The sequence below is a fragment of the Taeniopygia guttata genome, chromosome 7, assembly GCF_048771995.1.
Source record: "Taeniopygia guttata chromosome 7, bTaeGut7.mat, whole genome shotgun sequence".
NCBI lineage: Eukaryota > Metazoa > Chordata > Aves > Passeriformes > Estrildidae > Taeniopygia > Taeniopygia guttata.
The window spans coordinates 28,766,188-28,789,154 of NC_133032.1; the positions used below are offsets into that span (position 1 = coordinate 28,766,188).

General features: G+C 40.1%; 1 protein-coding gene across 11 annotated transcripts in view; it reads left to right on the top strand.

Moving 5' to 3' along the window:
- The window catches only part of DIP2A (disco interacting protein 2 homolog A), a 75,714-nt gene that overhangs the window by 36,300 nt on the left and 16,447 nt on the right, over window positions 1-22,967 (top strand). For 8 of the 11 annotated variants that reach the window (XR_012056826.1, XR_012056827.1, XM_072931641.1 and 5 more), the window contains exons 5-20: window positions 4,057-4,302; window positions 7,712-7,840; window positions 8,403-8,522; window positions 9,393-9,590; window positions 10,431-10,522; window positions 10,796-10,906; window positions 11,644-11,767; window positions 12,023-12,132; window positions 12,543-12,645; window positions 13,567-13,631; window positions 13,953-14,046; window positions 14,468-14,587; window positions 15,309-15,423; window positions 15,850-15,989; window positions 22,147-22,283; window positions 22,723-22,803. Coding sequence is in view for 9 of the 11 variants with exons in the window: in XM_072931641.1 (XP_072787742.1) it covers window positions 4,057-4,302; window positions 7,712-7,840; window positions 8,403-8,522; window positions 9,393-9,590; window positions 10,431-10,522; window positions 10,796-10,906; window positions 11,644-11,767; window positions 12,023-12,132; window positions 12,543-12,645; window positions 13,567-13,631; window positions 13,953-14,046; window positions 14,468-14,587; window positions 15,309-15,423; window positions 15,850-15,989; window positions 22,147-22,283; window positions 22,723-22,803 (1,985 nt within the window). In the remaining 2 variants the exon portion in view is untranslated. The remainder of the gene's footprint in view (window positions 1-4,056; window positions 4,303-7,711; window positions 7,841-8,402; window positions 8,523-9,392; window positions 9,591-10,430; window positions 10,523-10,795; window positions 10,907-11,643; window positions 11,768-12,022; window positions 12,133-12,542; window positions 12,646-13,566; window positions 13,632-13,952; window positions 14,047-14,467; window positions 14,588-15,308; window positions 15,424-15,849; window positions 15,990-22,146; window positions 22,284-22,722; window positions 22,804-22,967) is intronic. The other 3 variants (XM_030277926.4, XM_030277923.4, XM_041717270.2) reach the window with 1 other exon arrangement.

Below are 22,967 nucleotides of genomic sequence, written 5' to 3' on the forward strand. Positions count from 1 at the left end.
TGAGCACAGAGAATTAACAGAGCTGCCCAGAGAATCTGTGGCTATCCCATCCCAGCAGGGCAGCCTGGGGTAGCAGAAGGTTGCCCTGCCCAAAGTTGTTAGTAGGTTGCACTGGAGTTCTGTGTCACAGTATTTCCCAATAATCAGGTCTTGGTTGGATTTATGCTGTGATTTTTTTCCTCATGGTTTTTAGTGTCTCATCTAGAGATAGCATAGCTGCTGAAAGTCCACCTGAAAGCAGTCACAGAGTGAGCAGGTACCCTTTATGCATTAAGTATGTTCTCTTACATCATACCTCACTCAGAGGAAGTAATCTAGGCAAGCATGTCAGAGCTGAAAATACCTCATTTCACACTGCAGAAGGTTTTCTTTTAAAAGTTGAAGAAAAGACCAGAGCATTAAGTTGCTGTATTAATTGCAGAGCACTCATCAGATGGTTTCAGCTATTCAGTGGTGAGCAGATTGAAACAGGCAGAAAGTCACACATTATAATTGTTCAGATTGATTATGGCAGAATGCCTTTTAGTTTTTAGGGGGAAAAGGTAATCTTCTGTTGTCTCACAGTGAATTTTCTGAAGGTTAAGACAGTCATATAACATGTTGTGCTAGCAAGCCAAGTAGTTTGAGGCTGGTGTCTTGTATACGAACAAGAGGGATTTCCTAAGATGTTTTATGTTGAGAATATGCACGTGTCTTTTGTAATGTGGCCCAGGAGCAGAAGCACACTGACTTCTACTGCTCTTCTCCGTCATTTCTAGTTCTTAACCCCCTTAGAGAAATGGGTTAAGAAAGAAGAGTTCAGGTATGCTTTCTGAGCTGTATTTCTTCTTTCTGTTCTTCCCATTTAAAGAGAATTCCACTTTAGTTTGCTAGTCCCACATGTAAGTATATTATTTTTGTGGATTCTCCAATTATTTCACTAGTTAATAAACAGTAATCCTCTGTGTTCTTATATGTGGTCTGTCTTGACCCTTAATGGTTTTACCTAGAAGATATGCTAAGTATTTTTATTCAAGTATCTTTTTTTTTTCTGAGCAGCTATTAAAAAGAAGCTGAGATGCTGTGGAGGCAATGTTAAGTTCTGTGATAAAAGCTGCCCTGCTCACCTGCAGAGAGTTTGGGGCATGGCATGTGTACATGTGTGTACAGAGCAAGATGAGGCCATGGAATCTGCATATTTTTGTGTGTTTGTGCTGCTGGATTGTCATCTTCTAACATGCCTGTGCAGGTGGTCAGCAAAGAAGCCAAGTGTGCTCACACTGGGATTGAGCAGGGTGCAGTAGTACCTTAAATAATAGGAGCTGAAAGCTGTTGGTGTGACCACCACATGGACATGGCCACAAGCCTGCTGGAGTTGGTGAACCATTTGGACAGCACTCCCAGGCATGTGGTGTCATTGTCAGGGTGCTCTTGTGCAGGGCCAGGAATTGGACTCAGTATTCCTCATGAGTCCCTTCCAACTCAGGATATTCTATGAAGAGTTAAGTGCCTCTAGAATCTGTCAAGTTCTTTCTAAGAGAAGGTGTTATGAAATCCCCTTATCTCTATAAGAGAATGGGCCACTGGATGAGTTCTGTATCATGGGGAACCAGAACATTCAAAAATATTCTATGTGTTTTCTTCAGCTATATCAAATCATAAAAATAATTGTCTTTTTGTGGGCCTGCCTTTATTTGCAAGCTCAGCAAGAGGGATCCAAAGTTGCAAAAACCCGAGTAGCGCTGAGCATCTAATCCTGAGCCATTCACCCACTGCCTTAAGTCCTTGTGTTGGCAGGAGTTAATGCAATTAAAATATGCTTTGGTATTAGTAACTGAACTGCTGTAACTTTGTTACAGCTACCATCAGGTACCAGGAAGGAAGCATCAGATTCACCTTCTTTACATTGAGGTTGGATGGGGCTTGGAGCAGCCTGGGATAGTGGAAATTGTCTGTACCCATGGCAGGGGGTGGAACAAGAGGAACCTTAGGGTCCCTTCCCACTCAAACCATTCTGTGAATCCGTGGTCTCAGCACAGTGCTGAATTGAAATCCAACTCCTGGCTGGCAGTAAAGGAACTACTTTTATCAGTCATCCTTCCAAAAATTTTAACGTACTTCTGGTTTTGTCCTATTGAGCCTCTGATCCTTCCCACACAAATTTCCTGTGATCAGAACTGGAGCTGAGCCTTTGTGCAAGTCTGGCTTAAAGAGGGGTGGCTTCTGTGATTGTCTTGGGTCAGCTCCCAGCCAGGAAGAGCTGGTAGCCAAGCACACAGTATTCTGTCACTGTTCTGTCACCACACACCAGGATCCATGCATTAACCATTGCCACTGCCACAGGGCTACTGCTGAGGTGACCTTGCTACTTCATGGTGTATTTATGTTTTGATATTAGAATGCTTTTACAATAGATCCTCCATTTTTGTACACAGACTTTATTTGTCTTGAGTCTGAGTAAGGAGATACTATCAGAGTATGTATTCTCTGAGAACCTGCTTGTTCTGTAGTTCTATTTCTTCTGAAGTGATTAGAAATGGAAGACGTGGTGGTTTGGTTTGGTTTTTTTTTTCAGTTCCTGGCTGTTCATAGTCCCATCTTGTTCCATATTCTTGGGATTATTTATTTTTGCTTTCTGCTTGAAATAAAGGGAAGGTTTCAAGCAATATGGGACAGGTTTGGCTTCTCTCCCAGGAGCAAATGGAATCAGCTGCCAAAAACTCCAAATGTGGCAGCAGACTGGAAGTATCATATGAGACATGGACCCAGGAATGGGATGCACCACAGCTGAGTCTTCTCAGAGATCTGTTGTCTGGGTGTTTTCATGCAAAATTGTCATGTTTGATGAGGGAGGTCAAATAATGAGATATCTACAATTTTAACTTTGAAAACGCATTCAAGATCATGGGATTCTAATGAAATGGGTTTTTTTGTTTTTATGATTTTGAACTCCTAAGAGAAATTAGTCTGGAGTTATTGGAAAGGCACATATTCTTGAAAATCAGAAAATTAAAGAGCTGGTAACTGAAATTAGTTGCCCAAGATGAGGAGTAGCTTTTTTATGTTGCTTCAAGAAATGTATATGGAATTGTATCTAGATGAACAATTATGTGTCCAGAGGATTCAAAAATAGCCAAAATTAAGGTTGCAGAATTCCTGATGTAACCAACCCCAGATTTCCATGTCTGGGACTCTTATAGTAACTGACACTACCTTATATAAAGCATGTAACAGATCAAGTCGTTAAAATTCAGCAATTTCTTTATGAGGGCAGGATTTTTTCTGTAATAAGGCTTTCTGGTTTTCTCTCAAAATCACAAGGGATATATTTTTCTTGATATTTAGAATTACTTTTTTATTTTTTCTTGGATGGTCAATAAATAAGGAAAGATTCCAAAGGGAAACATCTGGAAAGTTGTAAGTAACTGGATGGTAATAAAATTAGGAGCCCTTTGTCGGACTTCTAATAAAGATGCTTTACTAAGCATTTCTGTGTATTATTAATATCAGTTTATGTGATTAAAATACATGCTTTGTAATTACTCTTTCATTGAACTTCAGAGCACCATGGCTTTTTAGGAATTGATTCTCAAAATAATTTGTCAGAAGAATCGGAAAGTGAAGAATTCCGTTCCCCTCAAAAAGAGTAAAAAAGGAAATCAACAACAACAATAACAAAAAGAAGGGCTTTATTCAGGTGTGATGAGATAAAATTTACCTGTTCAGAACAGAAATATTTTTTCAGTGGCGTAGGGACGGGATGAGATGCTCACTGATCCTCTACCATAGCTAGAAGCCTTTTTTAACTCTCATGTCATTCCAAATGTTGAAGGTAATTGAAATTTTGCTCCCAGTGTGTTCTGGCCCTAATGTGTAGAAGCTGTTGTCTTAACCCAAAAAACAGCAGCAAGGGGGATTTGTGTGTGTGAATGTCCCGTTCCTTCGGCCTGCGCCCCTCACGTGTAGCGCGCGATACGGCTGCGCGGAGCGTGCGGAGCACGGCCGGACACCGTGCTCCTGGTGCTGGGTCATTCCCATTCCCCCATTACAGGCCTGTCATCATTATTTTGACCACAGACACATCGTCAGCATCAGAAGATGAGGGCTCGTTGCGGCGGCAAGGGCGGATCAGCTCCACTCCGTTCCAGAGCCATTCCAACGTAGAGCCCTGGCTTAACCGGGTCATTCAGGGCTCCTCCACCTCATCCTCTGCATCCTCCACCTCATCTCATCCTGGAGGGAAACCTGCTGCTGCTTCCAATACAGCTCCTGCCACCACTGCTGCCACTGTGCTTGCAGATCTCATGGCACACACGCAGATAGGTCAGTAAACCTGCCGGTGTGGTTGGAATGAAATCAGATTACAAATCCCAAAGCAGGGCTAAACACAAAGGTCTTCACCAGGAGATACCTGTGAATAGCCTTAAAATGTGCCATTCACAGACCAGGTAGGTATGATGTATATGTGTTGAACCCAAGCCAGTTGCTCATGAGATCTGAACATGCATTCTTCTTGGTAAAATGCTTGCTTTACCAAGAAACTAAGGTTCAGTTTAGTGGATTCCAAAGCACAATTTCAAAGGAATCCTGGTTTTGGTGCATGCTTTCCAATCTGCATGTATTTACCCTAAATAAAGTCAGATTGTGTATATCAGACAGGATTCAGTTGATAAGCACCCAAAAGACAGAAAACACCTAGAATCTTTGGGAAGGTTGCAAAATCAGAGGTACTAATCATTAGGGAAGTTTTTTTGCTCTTTGTACAAAACCTTTAAAGAAACCTAACTTTTCCATATTCCCATTTCCAAGCTTATTAATAATGAGAAATTTGCAATTTTGTTTGTCCTTGGTGAATGTAAGAAAGAGGAAATTTGCCACCACTTCACTTTGAGCCATTCTGGAGTTCATATTATGGATTAATAGAAATCATGTTTAACTCCTTTAAATTACAAAGTCAATTATGGCTAACCTTTTAAACTTAATTGGGATTGATGAAATTCTTAATATAGCTGTAAAAACTTGCAAGATACCCAAAATGTAGCACAGCGGCTTGTTACGTCTCATGCCCCAGGCCAGATAGACCTGTCTGTCAGGAATGTTTAATCTACAATGTACAAAATCAATACCTTGTGTGCAAAATCAAGGCCTTACTAAAGAGTTCAGAGTCCAGCGTTTAAGCAGTTTAATGTTGGGCTGTATGCAAGTTTAAAATTCCATTAGTGGGAAATAATTATAATATCTAGAAGGAAGGCCCAGGGATTGTTACAAGATGATCTATTAAAAATATTTATAAAAATAAAATTTCCAGTGCCTTTGACCAAAAAAAAAAAAAAAAGAGATGCATTTTCATATAAGAATGGTCTTCATTTCTGCAATGCTTGCCATGTCCTATCAGTTTTCATTCCTAGCTTGGTAACATTCATGCATGGCCAATATCAGTTCAGTTGGGACATTTTTCCTCTCTGCATGTACTTTTCCTAGTTCACAAGAATATGAAAACTTACTCAGTTCTTACACTGCAAACTTTTATGACTTGTGATAAATACTCACATACTTTCTAAAAGGGGCTTTGATTTGTCCTAGAGCATAGAAGATGAATTTATTTATTTTTCAGATAGTGTGCTGATATCAGCAATCTGAAAGGCATCTTACATATCTTAATTGCCATGCCCTACTGAAGTATTCTGTGTTTTGGATATGTACTGAATAGCTATTCACAGTTTTGAGATGTTGGAGAATTTAAATTTAGCAGCTTGTTCCCTTACAGCTAATCTTCTCCAGCCTGCATTTTTAATGGTGAGCTCAAACTAAGTTCCCAGGCAGTAAGCTGCATTGTTGGAAGTGCAAGGTTACTGTAGTTAGTGGAGTCAGATAGAAATGTGCATTATTTTCATTATGTTTGTTTTTCACTTAATAGCAGCAAGGACAACCCTGTATGTCAGGGGGCTTTTTTTTTTCTTTTGTGTAATAATTTTTTTTTTTTTTAATTAATAAGGCTAGTGCTATGTCCTGGTTTTTTTTTTCCAAGATCACCATATCAACTGTGGAGTATTTCCCACCTTAGCTCTTAGAGCAGCTGGAAATACAGATCATCATTGCTTTTAATTCTCTGTCATATCCCATTTGTTCTTCCTTTGGACACTACTCTCTTGCATTTATCTCTCTCTTGTCATCACTAATGGAAAGGTCCTTCAGTCTGAATCCAATTAACCTTTCTTCTTGAAGTCATAAGTCTCCTCACACTTTTTTTTAACTCCTTACCACTTATCTTACCCTGCTGTGCCATGGTATTTCTGGATGATACAAACAAATAGCGTGGGGTTTCATGGGCATTTATTAATGCTCAAATGATTAATTAAGCTAGTGTGGTTTTTATCTGAGCACAAATCCTGAAAATGGAACCTATTTGTTCTCCATACATAGTGAGACATTGCTAGTCCCTGCAGAATTTGTCAGGTGGGAAGTGGGAACCAGGTACACTTGTCTCTGTGGCCAAGTTGTATGCTGCAGGAAGCCTATGGTTTGGTACTTTGGGAAAGCCAAGGGAAAAAAAAAAAAAACCAACAAAAAAGCAACTTCAAAAATATAGAGCAAAGTGAGAGTCATATATATGAGGCAGGTGTATACATGGCCACTCTGTGGGCAGTGGTTACACAGGTCAGCTTTACACAGTTGTCATCTTTGTGGTTACTGAATCCAGAGCATTTTTCTGACAGATGAAGTAACAGTTTCTCCTTCATGTGCCTCATGAAAGGAATTTAGTCTCTGCAGTGCAAACATTGGCGTTGCAGCAAGGTCCATTGGAAAGGATGGGAATGTATTTAAATTTTTCTCCTGGTTTTTCTCTCTAAAACCGCTTAGAGCTGGACTTGTGGCTTGTGTATCAGGTCTGGAAATGTAGGACCAGTGCAATAAGCACTTGTTATTTTGGGGCTGATCACTGCCTCAGAGTGGGGGATTATGTATGTATTTCACAGCACTGCCCAGATCTCACTCTGCCTGCAGTTTTTCTGGCAGGATTTGTGACATGCTGAGGTCCTCCAAGGACTGTGCAGAGGCAGCTCCAGCCCTGGGCAGCAGGGTTTTCTCCAGCTCTTCCCTGCTGCATTCCTATTTTTGCTTATCAGGATTCTGAATATTTCAGTCCTCCTATTCTTCTTGTCTGTTGTTTAAAGGCTTCTCAAAAATATTGCCATTTCCTAACCCATTCCATTCAAAACCATTCTATAACCACAGTTACATTTTTGGAATGATGATAGCAACTTCTTACAGGAGCAGTTAGTGATAGGACAAGGGGGAATGGTTTTAAATTAAAAAAGCAGATTTGGATTAGGAAGAAATTCTTCCCTGTGAGAATAGTGAGGCCCTGACTAGCACAGGTTGCCCAGAGAAGCTGTGGCTGCCTCATCCCTGGAAGTGTTCAAGTCCGGGTTGGACGGGGCTTGGAGCAACCTGGTCTGGTGGAAGGTGTCGCTGCCCATGGCAGGGGATAGGACAAGATGAGCTTTGATGTCCCTTCCGACCAAAACCATTCTGTGACATTCCCTAAGCATTGCTCTACAGCCAGGAGGAAATGGGGCACAGCTCCAAGCAAAGCAGGCTCGTGCCTCCAGTTTATAAGGAGGTTCTCAATCCCCTGTGAGGACTTGTGAAATACTCTCATGTAAGAAGCAGGTTTGATTGATTCTTAAGGTGCCTGATGAGCTCCTGTGTCTGTCTTGCATTTCTGCAGAGAACCATTCTGCCCCACCTGATGTGACCACTGGACTGGTGGAATACCTGCACCACGAGTGCCCGCAGGTCGCATCCGTGCGAGGAGTACCCAGAGGCTACAGCAGCAGCATCCTGGAAACTGCAGATGGTGATTGCATTATAGACCTCCTGCCTTTCCATCTGTGTCCCCTTGTATATGTATCTTCATATGCATCTTGAATTTATATTGCCTCAGAGCTTTACATGTTGATATATATAAAAACATATATTTACATTTAATTTAACATATACAAATGAAAATCAGCATTTAACATGTTTTGTGTTCTGATTATTTTTGCAAGCCCTCTAAAATATTGAATTATTCACTCAATTTTTCCAAGCATTCTGATGCTTTCCAAATTGAATGAATGTTAAGGTGTAGTAAATGCCTAGATTCCTGGAGAACAGGACATTGTTCATGTTTCAGTTGAAATCTCATGAAGGGGTTTGAAAAGCTAAAATAAAGTGTGAGAAGGTATCTGCATCAGCCAGGTAGCCAGGGAGCAGTACTGTTTGAAAGCAAATAAATCCATGGAGGAAAGTTGTACTAGTTAAAGCTGTTTTCTTCCAAACAAGGTATTCATCCTGAATGACTTTTCCACCAGAAAGTTGTGTGTTTTAGTGTATTTTGGTTAATATATGATAAATAATGAATCTTTTCCATTTGCCAGGTGTCCCAGTGAATAGCAGAGTGTCCTCTAAAATCCAGCAGCTTCTAAATACTTTGAAAAGACCGAAGCGCCCACCTTTGAAGGAGTTTTTTGTGGATGATTTTGAAGAGCTGCTAGAAGGTTAATTTTCTTTCAGATACATTTTTTTTCCTAGTGTAAGTGGTTCATGACAGAGCTGATACTTAGCAAATGTTGGTTTCTTTTCTGAATAGAAAACAAGTTATGGTAAAATTAATACAGTGGAGCAAGGAAGGTCATTATGTTATCACAAGTGAAAGATAATCTTAAGCTCAACCTCACTGTGACATTTCTGAGCAGCTGCCGCTAGAGTTCCCCTACTATTGGTTTGATACTTGAAAGATAAAATGTTTTTGTTATTCTAGTCTTTTGCTTCAGATGAACTTCCATTGAAGTGCATGTAATTGTGGAAAGCATCACTTGGAACCATTGATTTTGCTGGTTGCCTACATTGAGTGTTTGCTAACTTCAACTAGGACTTTGCTAACTAAGATCAAGATGCTTCACTTTCTGGAGCAGCTTGGAGCAGGATTTTAACAGAAGGCCTTTCTTTAAAAATACATTGTTAGCCAGGCATAGTGTAATTTTTCATCCCCTGTTGAGAGTCCAGTGCAGCAAAAATCAGTGTCCAGATGTCACTGAAGCCATTGTTTCTGATAACCCTCCTTGACTTAAGGCAGCTTTCATTGAAATAGATATGGAGAACAAGCAGCAGAAAACAGCTTTCCATAGTAGAGAGTAGTGGGCTAGAGATTCAAATTCTGCTTTTTCGATAATGTGGAATCAGAACTCTGAAGTGATGGTCACTGTTTTTTGGGAAGGCAACAGATGATTAGCATAGCATCATCAGAAAGCAGAGAAGTAGTGATAGCTGTGAGGAGGAGGTGAATGGTTCAGAGAATAGCCTGTGAAGTGTAATTTACACATTTTGTATGGATTGACAGTTGCCCTTTTACTGTGCTCTGGTTTTAGTGCAACAGCCTGACCCAAATCAACCAAAGCCTGAAGGAAACCAAGTGAATGTACTTAAAGGGGAACCCCTGGGGGTTGTGACCAACTGGCCCCCTTCACTGCTGGCTGCCCTGGAGCGCTGGGGAACCACCCAGTCCAAAGCCCCTTGTCTGACAGCGTTGGATACCACTGGGAAAGCCATTTATACCCTGACCTATGGTACGTGTTGAAGCCAGCTGCCAGGAGGAATTCATCATGAAACAGTTTGCCTTACTTCAGAGGGCTGCCTCTGCTTGTAGCACATGGTTGGAGATTGCTGTAGGAATGTAAATTATAAATTCATTGTATATGAATTCAGTGTTTTTAAAGAAGTTAAGGAAGAGAAAATGTTTATTGCAAAACATATTGGTTCTTTCCAAGTGGCTATTTGTAAATCTCTTAGAATTGTGTGGGTTTTTTCATAAAAAAACCACTAAAAATAGCCCAGTGTAAACTGGGAGGTAGAAACAGATGACTAATAATGCATTCTTCAGGTTCCCAGAGGAGACATTGCATTTTAACATCTTCTTGCACAGCTTTATAGAGAAGACTCATACCTCAGGAGCATAATCAGGATGTTAATGGTGGGAAGTGAAACTTGCCTGTATTAATGACCTAGAAGTATTATAGTAAATTACATTTTTGGGGAAAATAACTCTGTCCTTCAGGATAGCTTACTGCAGCATTTCCTTGTATAATATGTTAGAATGTTGAACTTTATTGTTTGCATTCTCACAGAGGAAGGATGCAGGAAATATAGCTGAGCAGCTGCAGTAATTTAATTTGCAGTAGAGCTTTGAGTGTTGTTTAGAATAGCATGTTTAGTTTTACATTTAGAATTAAAAAAAAAAAAAGAAAGAAAGAGATAAACCAAAAAGAAGCCAAGTTCTAAATTGTACTTGGACTCAGACAACTGTTCTGATACCATCATGCTTAGTGCATATGTGAGGGACTGAGATCTGCCAATTAAGTGTTAACAATTTTAGTTTCTGCTTCTTAATTTCTTCTTTTATTCTTCAGGCAAGCTGTGGAGTCGAAGCTTGAAGTTAGCCTATACCCTGCTAAACAAGCTAACCACTAAGAATGAGCCCCTGCTGAAGCCTGGAGACCGGGTAGGCTGCTGTTGGAAGTGGTCCCTGTGGATGAAATAGTGAGGAACAGCTTTAGCTGAAGAAAGCCTTGTAATAAAATACCGTAATAATATATTGTGAATTAATCATTACTGTGACTTATAATAATACATTGTCTCAATACTTAGTATTTCTCTGCCTGGTTATCTGTGAACCTGGACATTGTTGTGAAAATTTTTTTCCACAAATGAAAAAGCAGCCCCTCTATCTACCAAATGACAAAAAGTATTTTCCTATTTTACTGGTTTTTTGTAGGTAGCTCTCGTATTTCCTAATAGTGATCCAGTTATGTTTATGGTGGCATTTTATGGATGTCTCCTGGCAGAACTTATTCCTGTCCCAATAGAAGTTCCACTGACAAGAAAGGTAGGTAGATACATTCAACATTTTATGGTTTGATAAATAAATGAAGTGTGTGTATGTCTAAGTCCTACAGTCCTTACATGGGGTCCTTCAGAGCCCGCTCTTCAGAAAGCATCAGGTGGACTTTCAGTGTACATTCTGTGCTTGGAATTACATCCAATATTCAGTTAAGGAAAGAGGGAAGTAATATTAAGCTAGTAATTTAAGTATTTTAGGGTATGTAATTGTAGAAATTATTTTAATTCATGATTTTCAAAAACATGTGCAGAAGTATTTATGTGAGTCTGTCAGAGGAAGGCTGTCTTTTCAGCTCCGATGCTGAGTAAGGAGGCAGGCAGAGACACTGTAGTTCCTGGAAACACAGGTATAATCCTACACACCTGGAGAATGTTAGGAAAGAGCTAAAAAGCTACAGGCTCTGCTCCTCAGTGTGTCAGGACTCAGAAACAGCATCAAACAAGTTTTCTGTTTTAGCAGAATTTATAAACATCCTATTGGGTTGTGGAGGGATATACAGCCATTGCTTCTGACACTGCTTTTCCTACTAGATCTGCTGCAAATCTTAGCTGGCACTAAGAAAAACTTACATTTTCTCAGTCATTTAAAGGTCTTATGGGATTGACTTTTGTTTTTTCCTGTGATATAAATTGACTTAATGTCTTCTAAACATGAAGAAGTTACAACAAACTGTCCAAAAGCTTTGTTATTTGTAATTTTGCCATTGCTTTGTTTCTCTACAGGATGCTGGCAGTCAGCAGATTGGGTTTCTTTTGGGCAGCTGTGGAGTCACGTTAGCTTTAACCACTGATGCCTGTCAGAAAGGCCTCCCGAAAGCTCAGACTGGCGAGGTGGTGACATTCAAAGGTGTGGGTTTATGTTTTATGGGATAAAAAGCAGGTATATTCATTGTTGCTGTCAAACTTCAGTTTTTGGGTTTGCTTGCACGGTTCTTATACATAAAGGGCTGCCTTGATTGTCATGGCAGTGCATTGTGCTGTTTCTTCCTCTCCAGCAGGGGATTTTTGCTTTTGCTTGCCTCCTGTCATTATCCTTGAGTACTGGGGGAAAAGCTCTGATGTTTGGAACTGTGGTGACAGTAGCTTTTCTTTTTCTTTGAAGGCTGGCCTCGTCTCATTTGGTTTGTGATTGATGGGAAGCATCTGGCAAAACCAGCCAAGGACTGGCATCCCCAGGTCCGGGATGCCAGCGCCGAGATTGCTTATATCGAGGTGATGCAGTGTCATGTGATAACTTCTGTGGTTACTCTGTCCTAGGTTATGTGATGTTTTCTTCCTCCAAACTCTGGATATAATAAAAGAGACAGCTATAATATTTTAAACGTGAAACAAGAATGTTTCCATCCAAGGCTGCCAGGCGGACTGTCAGATGAGTGACTGTGTGGAGTCAGGTTGAAGATTGGGGATAATCAGCATTTTGGGATCCCCAGGACAATTTAATTGGAGTAGAGAAACATATTTTTTTACCATATTAGTGTGTTCTGTGGACATAAATATAGTTTTTGCTAGCTTTTTGAGTTAAAAAATCTGGGTTTGTTTTTGTAATATGTTTTCAGTTTAGTACTGTAAATTTTCTTGGTTTTGCTCTTAATCTAATGCTTGCATACACTTTCTCTTCCCAGTACAAAACAAGTAAAGAGGGCAGCACAGTGGGCATTACTGTATCTCATGCCTCCATGCTGGCGCACTGTCATGCACTGACTCAGGCATGTGGTTATTCAGAAGGTAAGTTAGATAGGTGTAACTTTAAAATGATACAGCTTTGCATCTTCAGACAATTCATGTTACATAATCATGTCTGCTGTCTCCAGAGAACTTCAGATACAGAGTAGTTGCTTCTACTGCAAAGGAAAAAACAAACTTCCTCATTCACAAAAGGTGTGATGTGTGAAAGAGTGTTAAGCCACCTGTGAAGATGGGGAAGAAGAAGGGGATCTTCCTCTTACCTAATCATGTCCCACAAAAGAACATCTCCCCAGAGATGTGAATACAGTGAGAGAGCTGCTTGTTTGCAGTCATTCTTCCAATGAACAGCCAAGAATTGCACTTGGTTTTGACTATCTGTATGGAGTTAATCTTTGCTACCATTTAACCAAATATTTTCCTGCATACATCCATCCTACATCAATGATAAGCAAGTTTGACCTAATCAATACAAGATATTCCTCAAAAATCAGGTTGAATCCTTGATTTAAAATATTTGATTCTTATTTGTTTTTTGAATCATAAGATACTCAAATCCCTCAGAGAAAATATTCAAGAAAATTTAGTAGAGCCATGGTGGTATTTCTTACTGGATTTCTAATTCTTTCAAATAAAAATTAACTTTTTCAGTTCAGCTGAAGAATTTTGCTTCAAGACTAACTTTTCAGTCAGCAAACTTCATTGGCAGATGGAAAGGGATTTATAATTAATCAAGGTGTTAAATACCTTGTAATATTCCAGTCTAGTAATCATAATTGAAAGATGATTGCAATAAGTAAAACAAGCCACTTGGACCTTAAGCAGCCTGTTTGTTATAGGCAGCAGAGCTTTGGTTTCTTAGCAGTCATGGAAGTTTCAGAGTTGCTTGAACAAATATTTGTAGTTGTTAAGTATTTTTATAAATATTCTATTTAAATCTGATTTTTTTTCCTTTGCTTTCAGCTGAAACACTAACAAATGTCTTGGATTTCAAAAGAGAGGCTGGCCTTTGGCATGGAGTGTTAACGGTGAGTATTGCAAGAAAGGCAAAAAAACTGCAGGAATCTGCTTCTTTCATTTCTAGTGTACTGGTATCAGAATGAGGCTATAAATTCATCATTTCTCTCAAATGGCTTTTATTTCAGGATTTATATTTTTCAGAATAAACTGTTGCTTCTTCTGTACCTTGTGTAGCATATTTTTTCAGAGTATACACGTAGTTCTCACTACCAGTTAACTGTAAGAGTTATGCTGTACTGTGACGATGGGGGAGGTTTATTTAAGCATTGTTACATGTTCTATATTTTTTAAGCCACTTGGAAGTTTATTTTTGAATCTCTTTCTTGTAGAGCGTTATGAACAGGATGCATGTCATCAGTATTCCCTATGCATTAATGAAGGTTAATCCACTTTCCTGGATACAGAAAGTCTGCTCATACAAAGGTACCCTAAAGTTGTTTTAATTCACCCATGTCTTTTTGGGTTATTGAAAGCAAATTAAATTGTTTGTGTAAAATGTCTTTATTTCACACTAAATACTGCATTTCAGTATTCTGTGTGCTCATAGTTTCACTGATGAGTGATATTGATGCTTCTTCTGAGAGACCTTTAAAGAAACTGTTTCTAGTATTTGAATTATAGCAGACATTCAAATTCTGTGATCAAGTCCATCTGGAGACATTGACTATAACTACATGTTATAGTAGTTGAATATTTGGCATTTGTATTTGTTTCCTATGTTTGCAGTGCTATAAATTGTGTAGTTTCATAAATTTGTATAAATACACAAGAATACTTACATAATTGTATAATTGGTCTTTATTTAGTTCTGCACATGCAGCATAATTATTGTTTTGACTTGCAGCCCGTGTAGCAGTAGTAAAATCCCGTGATATGCACTGGTCACTTTTGGCTCAGAGGGATCAGAGAGATGTCAGCCTGAGCTCCTTACGGATGTTAATAGTGGCAGATGGAGCCAATCCCTGTGAGTATGGTTGTGTTTCATGAGTGTCAGTCTTGCCAAGATTCTCTTTGTTGTAAGGTCTGTGTCAGAGCTATTGCTTGGGGAGTTAAGCAGTTTGTTCTGTAGTAAAACACTATTTGTGTGCCAGTGATGCCGCTGCTTTTTCATTGCTGTTTGCACTTCTTGGCTATATTTACCAGTGTAAATTCATTTTTTGAACTTTGTGGTTTCATTAGTGCTGCACTCTTCTGTGAATTGACTTGAACTGATATCTACAAGATATAAATATAGATATAATCCATTTTGGGCCAAGTGCTAGAGGCCTGGTAGAACTGTAAAGTTATGTCAGAAGCATTGGATATTTAAGTGCTGTGACCTTTGTAAGAAACAATCAGATAGGAGCTGTACAAGAGGTTGGCATGAAGTTACCCTTAGTGACAAAGTATTATTCTGATCTCTGAAGGACATTGCACAATACTGAGTGCTACTGAGTGCTGCCAGAGGAGGAGTACGCAGTTGGGAGTTTCATTCAATGTTACTGTTAGTCACTAGGAGTTCTTTTTCCAAATCTAATCTCTTACAATGAACTGCCTTTTGGACAGTTTGAAAGAATATTTGGTTTGTACATGAGCACAACAGTGTTCATATAACAGCTGAGAGTGAGCACAGACTTTGAATTCCTGCAGCTCAAGCTTTCCTGCTCTTAGAAAAATGTTTCTCATTATGTTATGGTTCTTTCTAGGGTCAATATCTTCCTGTGATGCATTCCTGAATGTATTTCAGTCCAGAGGTTTGAGACCAGAAGTAATCTGTCCCTGTGCTAGTTCTTCAGAGGCACTTACTGTTGCTATTCGCAGGTAATTCCCTTTTTTCTGAGAAGTGAACTGAAGCTTTTCTTGACTACTGAAATGTGTCATAGAATCGCAGAATGCTTTGGGTTGGAAGGAGTTCAAACCCCCTGCCATGGGCAGAGACACCTTCCACTACACCAGGATGGTTGGGATAGGCTGGAATTTTTTGATAGCAGTTCTGATCAAAATGTGCCTTTTCAGAAAGTCAGCTTCAAGAAAACTTGAAACAAAAAACTTTGAAGTTTTGGAGAGTTTTGTTTTAGCTCTTTCTTCATTCAGTTACTGTAAAAGTCTTGTCTTGTTTGTTCAAAGTGAGAAACCATTATTTTTCTTAACCTTACCAAGCCTTAGAAACCACCAGAATGTTTTTAGTGACCCTCTCACTAGTACTGATCTGCTGATTCATATCTAACTGGACTTTCTGTCTTCCAGACCTTCTGAACTGGGTGGTCCCCCTCCAGGAAAAGCAGTGTTATCCATGAATTGTCTGAGTTTCGGTGTGATCAGAGTGGATACAGAGGAGAAGTTGTCAGTGTTAACTGTGCAGGATGTTGGGCAGATCATGCCCGGAGGTAGGAGAGCATTTTGTGTAGGCTTCAGCATATTACAAATAAATCATCTTTACTATTACACTTGTGTGCATGGAATAAATAAAAATATTAAATACCTTTAAGGTAGAATGAGTTATGTTTTGACACATTACCTAAACACATGATGGTTTATAGATTAATGCACAATAAAACTGAATGACCATAGATTTTGGTGTGGGCAAATGCTTTTGGCTTGTTAGAGAATTGTTTGTGGAGTGAAGTGGAGTGGAGTAGAATAGAATATGTCAGTTGAAAGGGACCTCATCTCAGACCCTGCAGAAGTGATGAAACAACTAAATCTGGAAACTATTTTCTCCTGCCCATGGAGAACAAGAAAGTGATCAGGAGTAACTTGGATTAACCTATTTCCTAATGGTAGCTGTTTGCAACACTGTGGTTCCTGAGCTAGGTAGAGCTGGGTATTGTTCCTCAGCCCATTAATTGAAGCAAAGAGACTTTGTCTCATCCTTGTTGTTCTCACTTGAGATCTGGCTGCATTTGGAGAGGAGAATACTCTGAAGTAGGTTAGTAAAGGTAAGGTGCCAAACCAGACCTCAGGCTGTCAGCAGTGGGATGAAGGACTGGACACTTGGTGCCATCTACTCCAGCTTTTAGGCTGGCAGTTCCATGGTACTGTCTGTATTACTAGCTTCAGACCCTGTCCTCATCTGCTCTGGTGTGCTTGGAGAAGATGAAATACAGATTTTTTTTGAACTCTCCTCACTCCTCAAGTTTATTGTGTAGTTAGCAAAGAACCTGATTGATTCTGGTCATGCCCTTGGCACCTTTGGCTTTGCTATTCTTGGTCTCCTTATGAACTTTCTGTCTTGCAGAGCTGTGGTTCTAAAGCCCTGCTCTGTAGAGCATTTACTCAAGGCAAAGGTAAAGTGGAGACTCAACTTGTGTAATTTCAGTAACAACCTGTTCTCTGTACACCAAAGCCCCTGATACAAATAAGAGGAAGCAGACAGCTTCCCACTCTGCTGGTGAGAATTTCAGCCATTGTGTGCAAGTCTCATGGTGTTGTTTAATTTTCCTTATTATCCCCAGAAGCCTTTTGCCACCCCTGAAGTCAATGGTTCAGTTGTTGTTACTGAACTTAAATTCAGTAGAGCTTCCTTTTGCTGATGACTGAGCAGAAACTCTGCACTTCATGCCAAAACAAAGCAGAGAAGTCACTTGGTTGTTGTGTAGCTTCTCTCAAGTTTTTGTTTTGTATTAAGACCATTTGAAGTTGTTTTGAAAGTCCATAATAAATTCCAAGAAAGGCAGTAGTAACTTCAGCCTCACAGTTGGACTTGATCTAAAAGATCTTTTCCAACCTAATTAATTCTCTGATTCTAGGACTGGCATCAATGTCTCAAAAAAACAATGATTTTTCTGCTTTGACTAGAATACAGGTGGCATGTACTGCTACTGCTGTCTGATTGAGGTGTGGACACTGCTGTCCCCTTGAAACCTCACTGAAATTCACCTATGCTCCTAATACTTTCCTTGGATGGTAGGTTAGACACAGGGACATGAAGGGAGCAAGTTTGCATGCCCTTCAGGTAGTCATGAATCCTTTGGTCTACTTACTGAGCTTAAACTCAATACTGCTGCTGTTCAAAACAGTGGTATTAGATGCAGGATCAATTGAAATATTTCTTTAGATCAGTTTATCTTGTGTGGCTCCAGTTCTATGGCCCCCCTGCTACCAAAAACCAGGCCATGCAAAACCAACACAGGGATGCTCCTGGCTTTGCTGTAGGCTTGATCTCACAGCAAATTATGCTTGACTACACTAAGGTACAGAGCTGCCTGCAACTACTCTTCATATTCAATTGCTGGAGCTGTAAGTCCCCTGGATTAATTTTCTACGGAGCATCTGCTCAGTGGCAGGTTCAAGTCTGCCTTAGGATGTTCGAAAAGTTCTCTGTGTACTTATGGCTAAGTAATTTCACCTCATTATGAGTTGCCAAAAAATACATCTCTGTCCTTGTGAAATGCCTGATTGAGCAGTCAGAGGGATCTGGTAAAAAACCGTTCTCCTTTGTCAGAATTCCTTGGAGTATTGTCTGACAAATCTAGGGGACCCTTGTGGATTATGGGGCCATTGGCAGGCAGTGATAACACTACCATAACTTTCTGCATGAGTAAGAAGTGTTAAGTGACTCGTCTGACTGTGTGAGGGGAGAACAGTTAAATGTGTCCTATTAAGTGCCTCAGAATGATATGACTTGTAATTGATGGCTGTTGCTATTTAAAAATACAGTAGTAAGTGGTAAAACTACTTGTAGGTTAAGCAGAATTTGGGCAAATTAATTCATTAACTCCTTTAAAACAATGACTAGCATTGAGCTGTCAGTATCTGGGCCAGATTTACTTCAATTTATCCACATATTAAGAATTCCAGCAGAAATTTCTCTGTACATTCCTTAAGTCAGAATATGCATTATAGATTTCATTACAAGGGATAATTTATAACTTTTGTTTCTTAAAAAATCCTCTGGAGTTCAAAGGAAGTCAGAAGACTAGCAGCTACGTACAGGGGTGTGCTAAATGAAAAAAAATTAAAAACTTAAGTAAATTAATGTCTTAGTTTCAAATGAGTCTGCATGTACATTCTAACAGTGGAGATACTTGGGCCTTACTTGGTAAGATTTATGCTTTCTCTTGTGTAGTATTCATGGAGGGTGTGCCCTTGTCCATTCTGGCTTGGTGTTTGGCATACAGGAGAGAGCATACCACCACCTCTTCATTGCCCCCCTACTGGCTGATGAGTCTTGCTTTTGGTTTTGTATTTCTTTCTGAAGGTTTTGTTCCATCTTCTGATCCCCACTGAACTTGGGAGTCTGCCCTAGCCTTTCAAATACTTCGTGACATAGGAGCTCACATTCCTGAATTTCATTTGGAAATGGTCAAGCCAAATGGTTTTGATCTCGTGATCTCTGAAGATCTCTGGCATGCTTTATTCAGGAACTGTCTTGTTAAAATGTCACAGATAAAATGTCTACTTGCACCCTCCTTTTCTTCAGATCTTGCTTTTTTTTCTGAGATGTTGAGCCCACCTGCTCAGGGGATCTTACTCAACAGAGCCATCAGCACCAGGGTCATGTCACATGTCACTGCAGTTTAACCCATAGACCATTCTTGATGCCACATTCCCTTCATGTTTATTATCTACCATGAATGGCTATCACAAGACCCTCAAGGGAAGTGCCTCCATCCACAGAGAAATCTTCTCCTCAAAGATAGCATGGGAATTCTTAAGAGAAAATCTGGAATGCATTCCCTTGGGATCCTGTTCTGGAGGAATGATGTTTTACCCCACCCTGGGCTATTTTGCATAGTTTCTGTCTGGGACTGGGCATTGCTAAATTTGGCTTCTCACAACATTCAGTTCATTTTTTTAAATTGGACTGATAAGGATGGTAGGGAAAGCGTCAGACCTCTTTTCTTCTGCCCATTCTCAGCCTCCAACTTTCACATCAACTGGAATGTGATTGCCATTTTATCTGCCATCTTGGAAGTATATTATACATTAAGTTTGAGCCTGGATATGTTGTTTAGTGGGTATGTTAACTGCAGTTAAGTTGTCTCCCTTCTACTTCCCAACTAATCCTTTCCATTCTTTCACTGGGATCCTTTGCGTGTTCTTTCTTTGACAAGCGCTAACACTCTTAAATCTGAAAGGTATAAATCCCTATAGCCTCTAATCATACAAAGGCTAGTTCCTAGAAACAGTGCTGCTGCTGCAGCTACTTTGTTCCACTCAAGCAGAAAACTTCAGCTTGGCATCAGATCTTGGGCTTCTGCAAGATCTTCTGCAAGGAACAGAATCATGTTCTGGATTGTGGCTGCATTCAATGTCTTTTCTAGAAATTTAGGGAGATGGTTCTGATTTCCTAAATGTTGAGATGCTCACATTGTTTCTAGTCCATGGATGTCTTGTATTTCATTGTTTCCTCTGTCCATGTCTGAGCAAACATTTGCCCAGGTTCTGGTAGTTAATACAATGCATCTTCACTGCAGAGGGATCTGCTTCTTTTACCTTAGCAGAAAGAGTTGTTACAGAACAACTTGGCGACGCTGTAAGTTTTTTTCCTTAGATTGTGGGTTAACAGCACCTCTTTTCCACTTAGCCCTTAGAATTTATATCCATCAGATCTGTGTTCCTCGGGGCTGTAGTCTGTCACACAGTGGCACAACAGCGACTGCAGAACAACTTCTCTTGAAGACCTGCGCCAGTGTGCACTTGGGATGAGATGTTATCTTCCAGTTTAAATGTTACATTTTGGATGCTCATGAATCACCTCCAGAGTCTAGATTTATGTTCGTCCTTACCTAGGAAGTTGGCTTGCTTTATGCCTATTGTCCTTTCCAGAGGAGCAGGAAGAGATCCAGGTCTGCATTTGATACCCTATATGCTAGTTTTCTCAAGGATGAGGTTTCTCTGGAAACCTTGGAAATACCTTCCACAGTGATTCAAGGGGCATTTCATCCTGGAATTTTAGTATTTTTCCTAAGGCTTCATGCTGCTAGAAAAGAAGTTCTTCCTAAAGATGTAATGCAAGGGTGACCATTGTATATGGATCCACTCTGACATGCTGGAAAGGGAACAAGAGAGCACTTCCTGACCCTCATCAGAACCTTTGTTCACAGCCTTCTGCTGTACAGACCCCTGGAATTCTTCTTGCATTCCTGCTGTGCTAGTCTTGAAACATCCAGAGCTGAATCCAGTCTTTGGTAGGGCATCAGCACCGTCCTTTGCACAGCAGGATTCTCATCTCCTGCCAGGATACTCCTTGGCAGGCTTGACTGCTGTGAGTCACCATCTGTCAGAATGTACATGTGGACTCATTTGAAGAAAGCAAGCTTTCTTAGCAGGAATCTGTGTTCTTCGTGACGTGTAGTCCACATGTACATTCCTGTCCCATCTGCTTTTCCCTTCTCTTTAATTCTTTTTCAGATGCAATGCTGTTGAGAGAGACTGAAATGGTGGTAGATGCACTCTCTTGTATGTCACACATGAAGCAGGAAAAGGAGGAGAAGCAAGAGTAGAGGCTCCACAGATACTGCAGAAGGGCAGCCTTGCAGTATAACCTGGCAGGACAGAACTGTGCCTGCTCTTAGAATGTACCTGTAGACTACCTGTATCATACATTGGTTACTGGTAAGTATTTTTTTTTTTACTTGATCAGGGCGATAGGGTTGTCCTTTGGCTTCGTGGATGGAGCATCATTTAGGGACTGCAGGCTGATCCATTGTTTTTTCTATGTTTTTGAATGCAGTGAGGGCTGGACATTTGTTAATGCCCACAAACTGTGCTTTCTCCAGTTACTAGCACTTCTCTTTGCATCATTGTTCAAGTGTTACATACAGAGTTCTGACGTTTGCTCAAGTTATTTCCTCTAGTAATAAACTATTTCATCAGTTCCAATTTGCCACTGAGTTTTGTTTTTTCCTCCTAAATTGCAAAATGTGGGTTTTTGCATGGCTGATAGTTCATACTGTAGGTTTTAATTCCAGACGTCTAATTCACACATAAAATACCCAGAAGCTGTACCATAATTTGAATAGCATTTCTTTACTTTTGGTTACCCAAGGTTATCATTGCATGGTTCCAAAAAATTACTAATAACTGCTAGTTGTTCTGAGAGGTAACTTTTATGAAACCAAGATAATTTAGAGGTTGATCTATCAGTAGGGTGAATAATGGTCTCTCACCTTTTCAGACCTAGGATGTTGGCAATTGGAAGACTTCTCTCAGGTTTGAAAATACACCCACAGATCTATCTCACCAGCACTCCTTAGTCCATGCAGGCAGCAGAGTTGGCTTTACCATGTTTATTTTGTATTGACCTGGGTAGATTTATTGATTTCTTTCTTGATCTTGAGTCTTACGCTCCCCTCAGTTCATTGTGCCTTGGATTCAGCTGCAGCTGTAAGAAAAAAGCACTGCATTTGTGAACTTAATCTTGGAGAACAGATTGCACAGGCTGTCAAGAAGCTAAAGTGGGCTCTCTTACATGCTATGTTTTTGCTGTAGCTGATGAATAATTTATACTAAAATCTTTATCTGTCAGTGGCAGAGCACCACATGTGTCAGCTGCTGGAGCAGACTAACACTGTGATTCTGTGTTCTTCCTCTGTGCAGCCAGCATGTGTGTTGTAAAGGTGGATGGGACTCCTTATCTGTGTAAAGCTGATGAGGTTGGAGAAATATGTGTGAATTCAGGAGCAACTGGGACAGCATATTTTGGCCTCCTTGGAATCACCAAGAATGTATTTGAGGTTTGGATTTATTTTTAATTATTCTATTTCTAGTATTCCTTCTTGTAAATAGGCTTATTTATTCCTTAAAGGTCTTGTATGTGTCTATGTGTGTTTTATTGTTTGGTTTTTTAGTTAGTTAGAAAAAAAGCCCTGTCTGGGTACATTTTGCTTCATTCATAGAATCATTACAAGACATTCTGTCTCTTACAACCAAAAATACCAATTCTTATCTGCAGTCAGTCAGCTGCTTCTGTATTCCACAGTCCAGTGTTGAGCATTTAAATTTATCTTAGCTCTAAATTAACACAGTGGTCTTATGTGTAGTTACCTGAAGGAATTTCAATCTTTTTGCCCATATTTTTCCTTGCAGTGTACCCCATTTCATGTATTCTGGCAGTAAAGGAGTGAAAATCCTTGTCAGTCCAGTGAGTGTCTGAATCCTTCTGTGTTCTTCCAGGCCATCCCAGTGACGGCAGCTGGCATTCCTGTATCAGACCAGCCCTTCACAAGAACAGGATTGCTTGGCTTTGTGGGTCCTGTAAGTGTGAACAAGCCCTCAGGGCCTTACTTTGTCCTGACTCCCAACTCTCAAGTGACAGCCCTGAGTTCAGCAGGACTTCGGGCAGCTCAGGGCACTGACCTCCTGTAGACTTGAGAGTACTGTTGGCTTGAGTCAGGCTTGTATAGCCAGGCGTGAGGAGG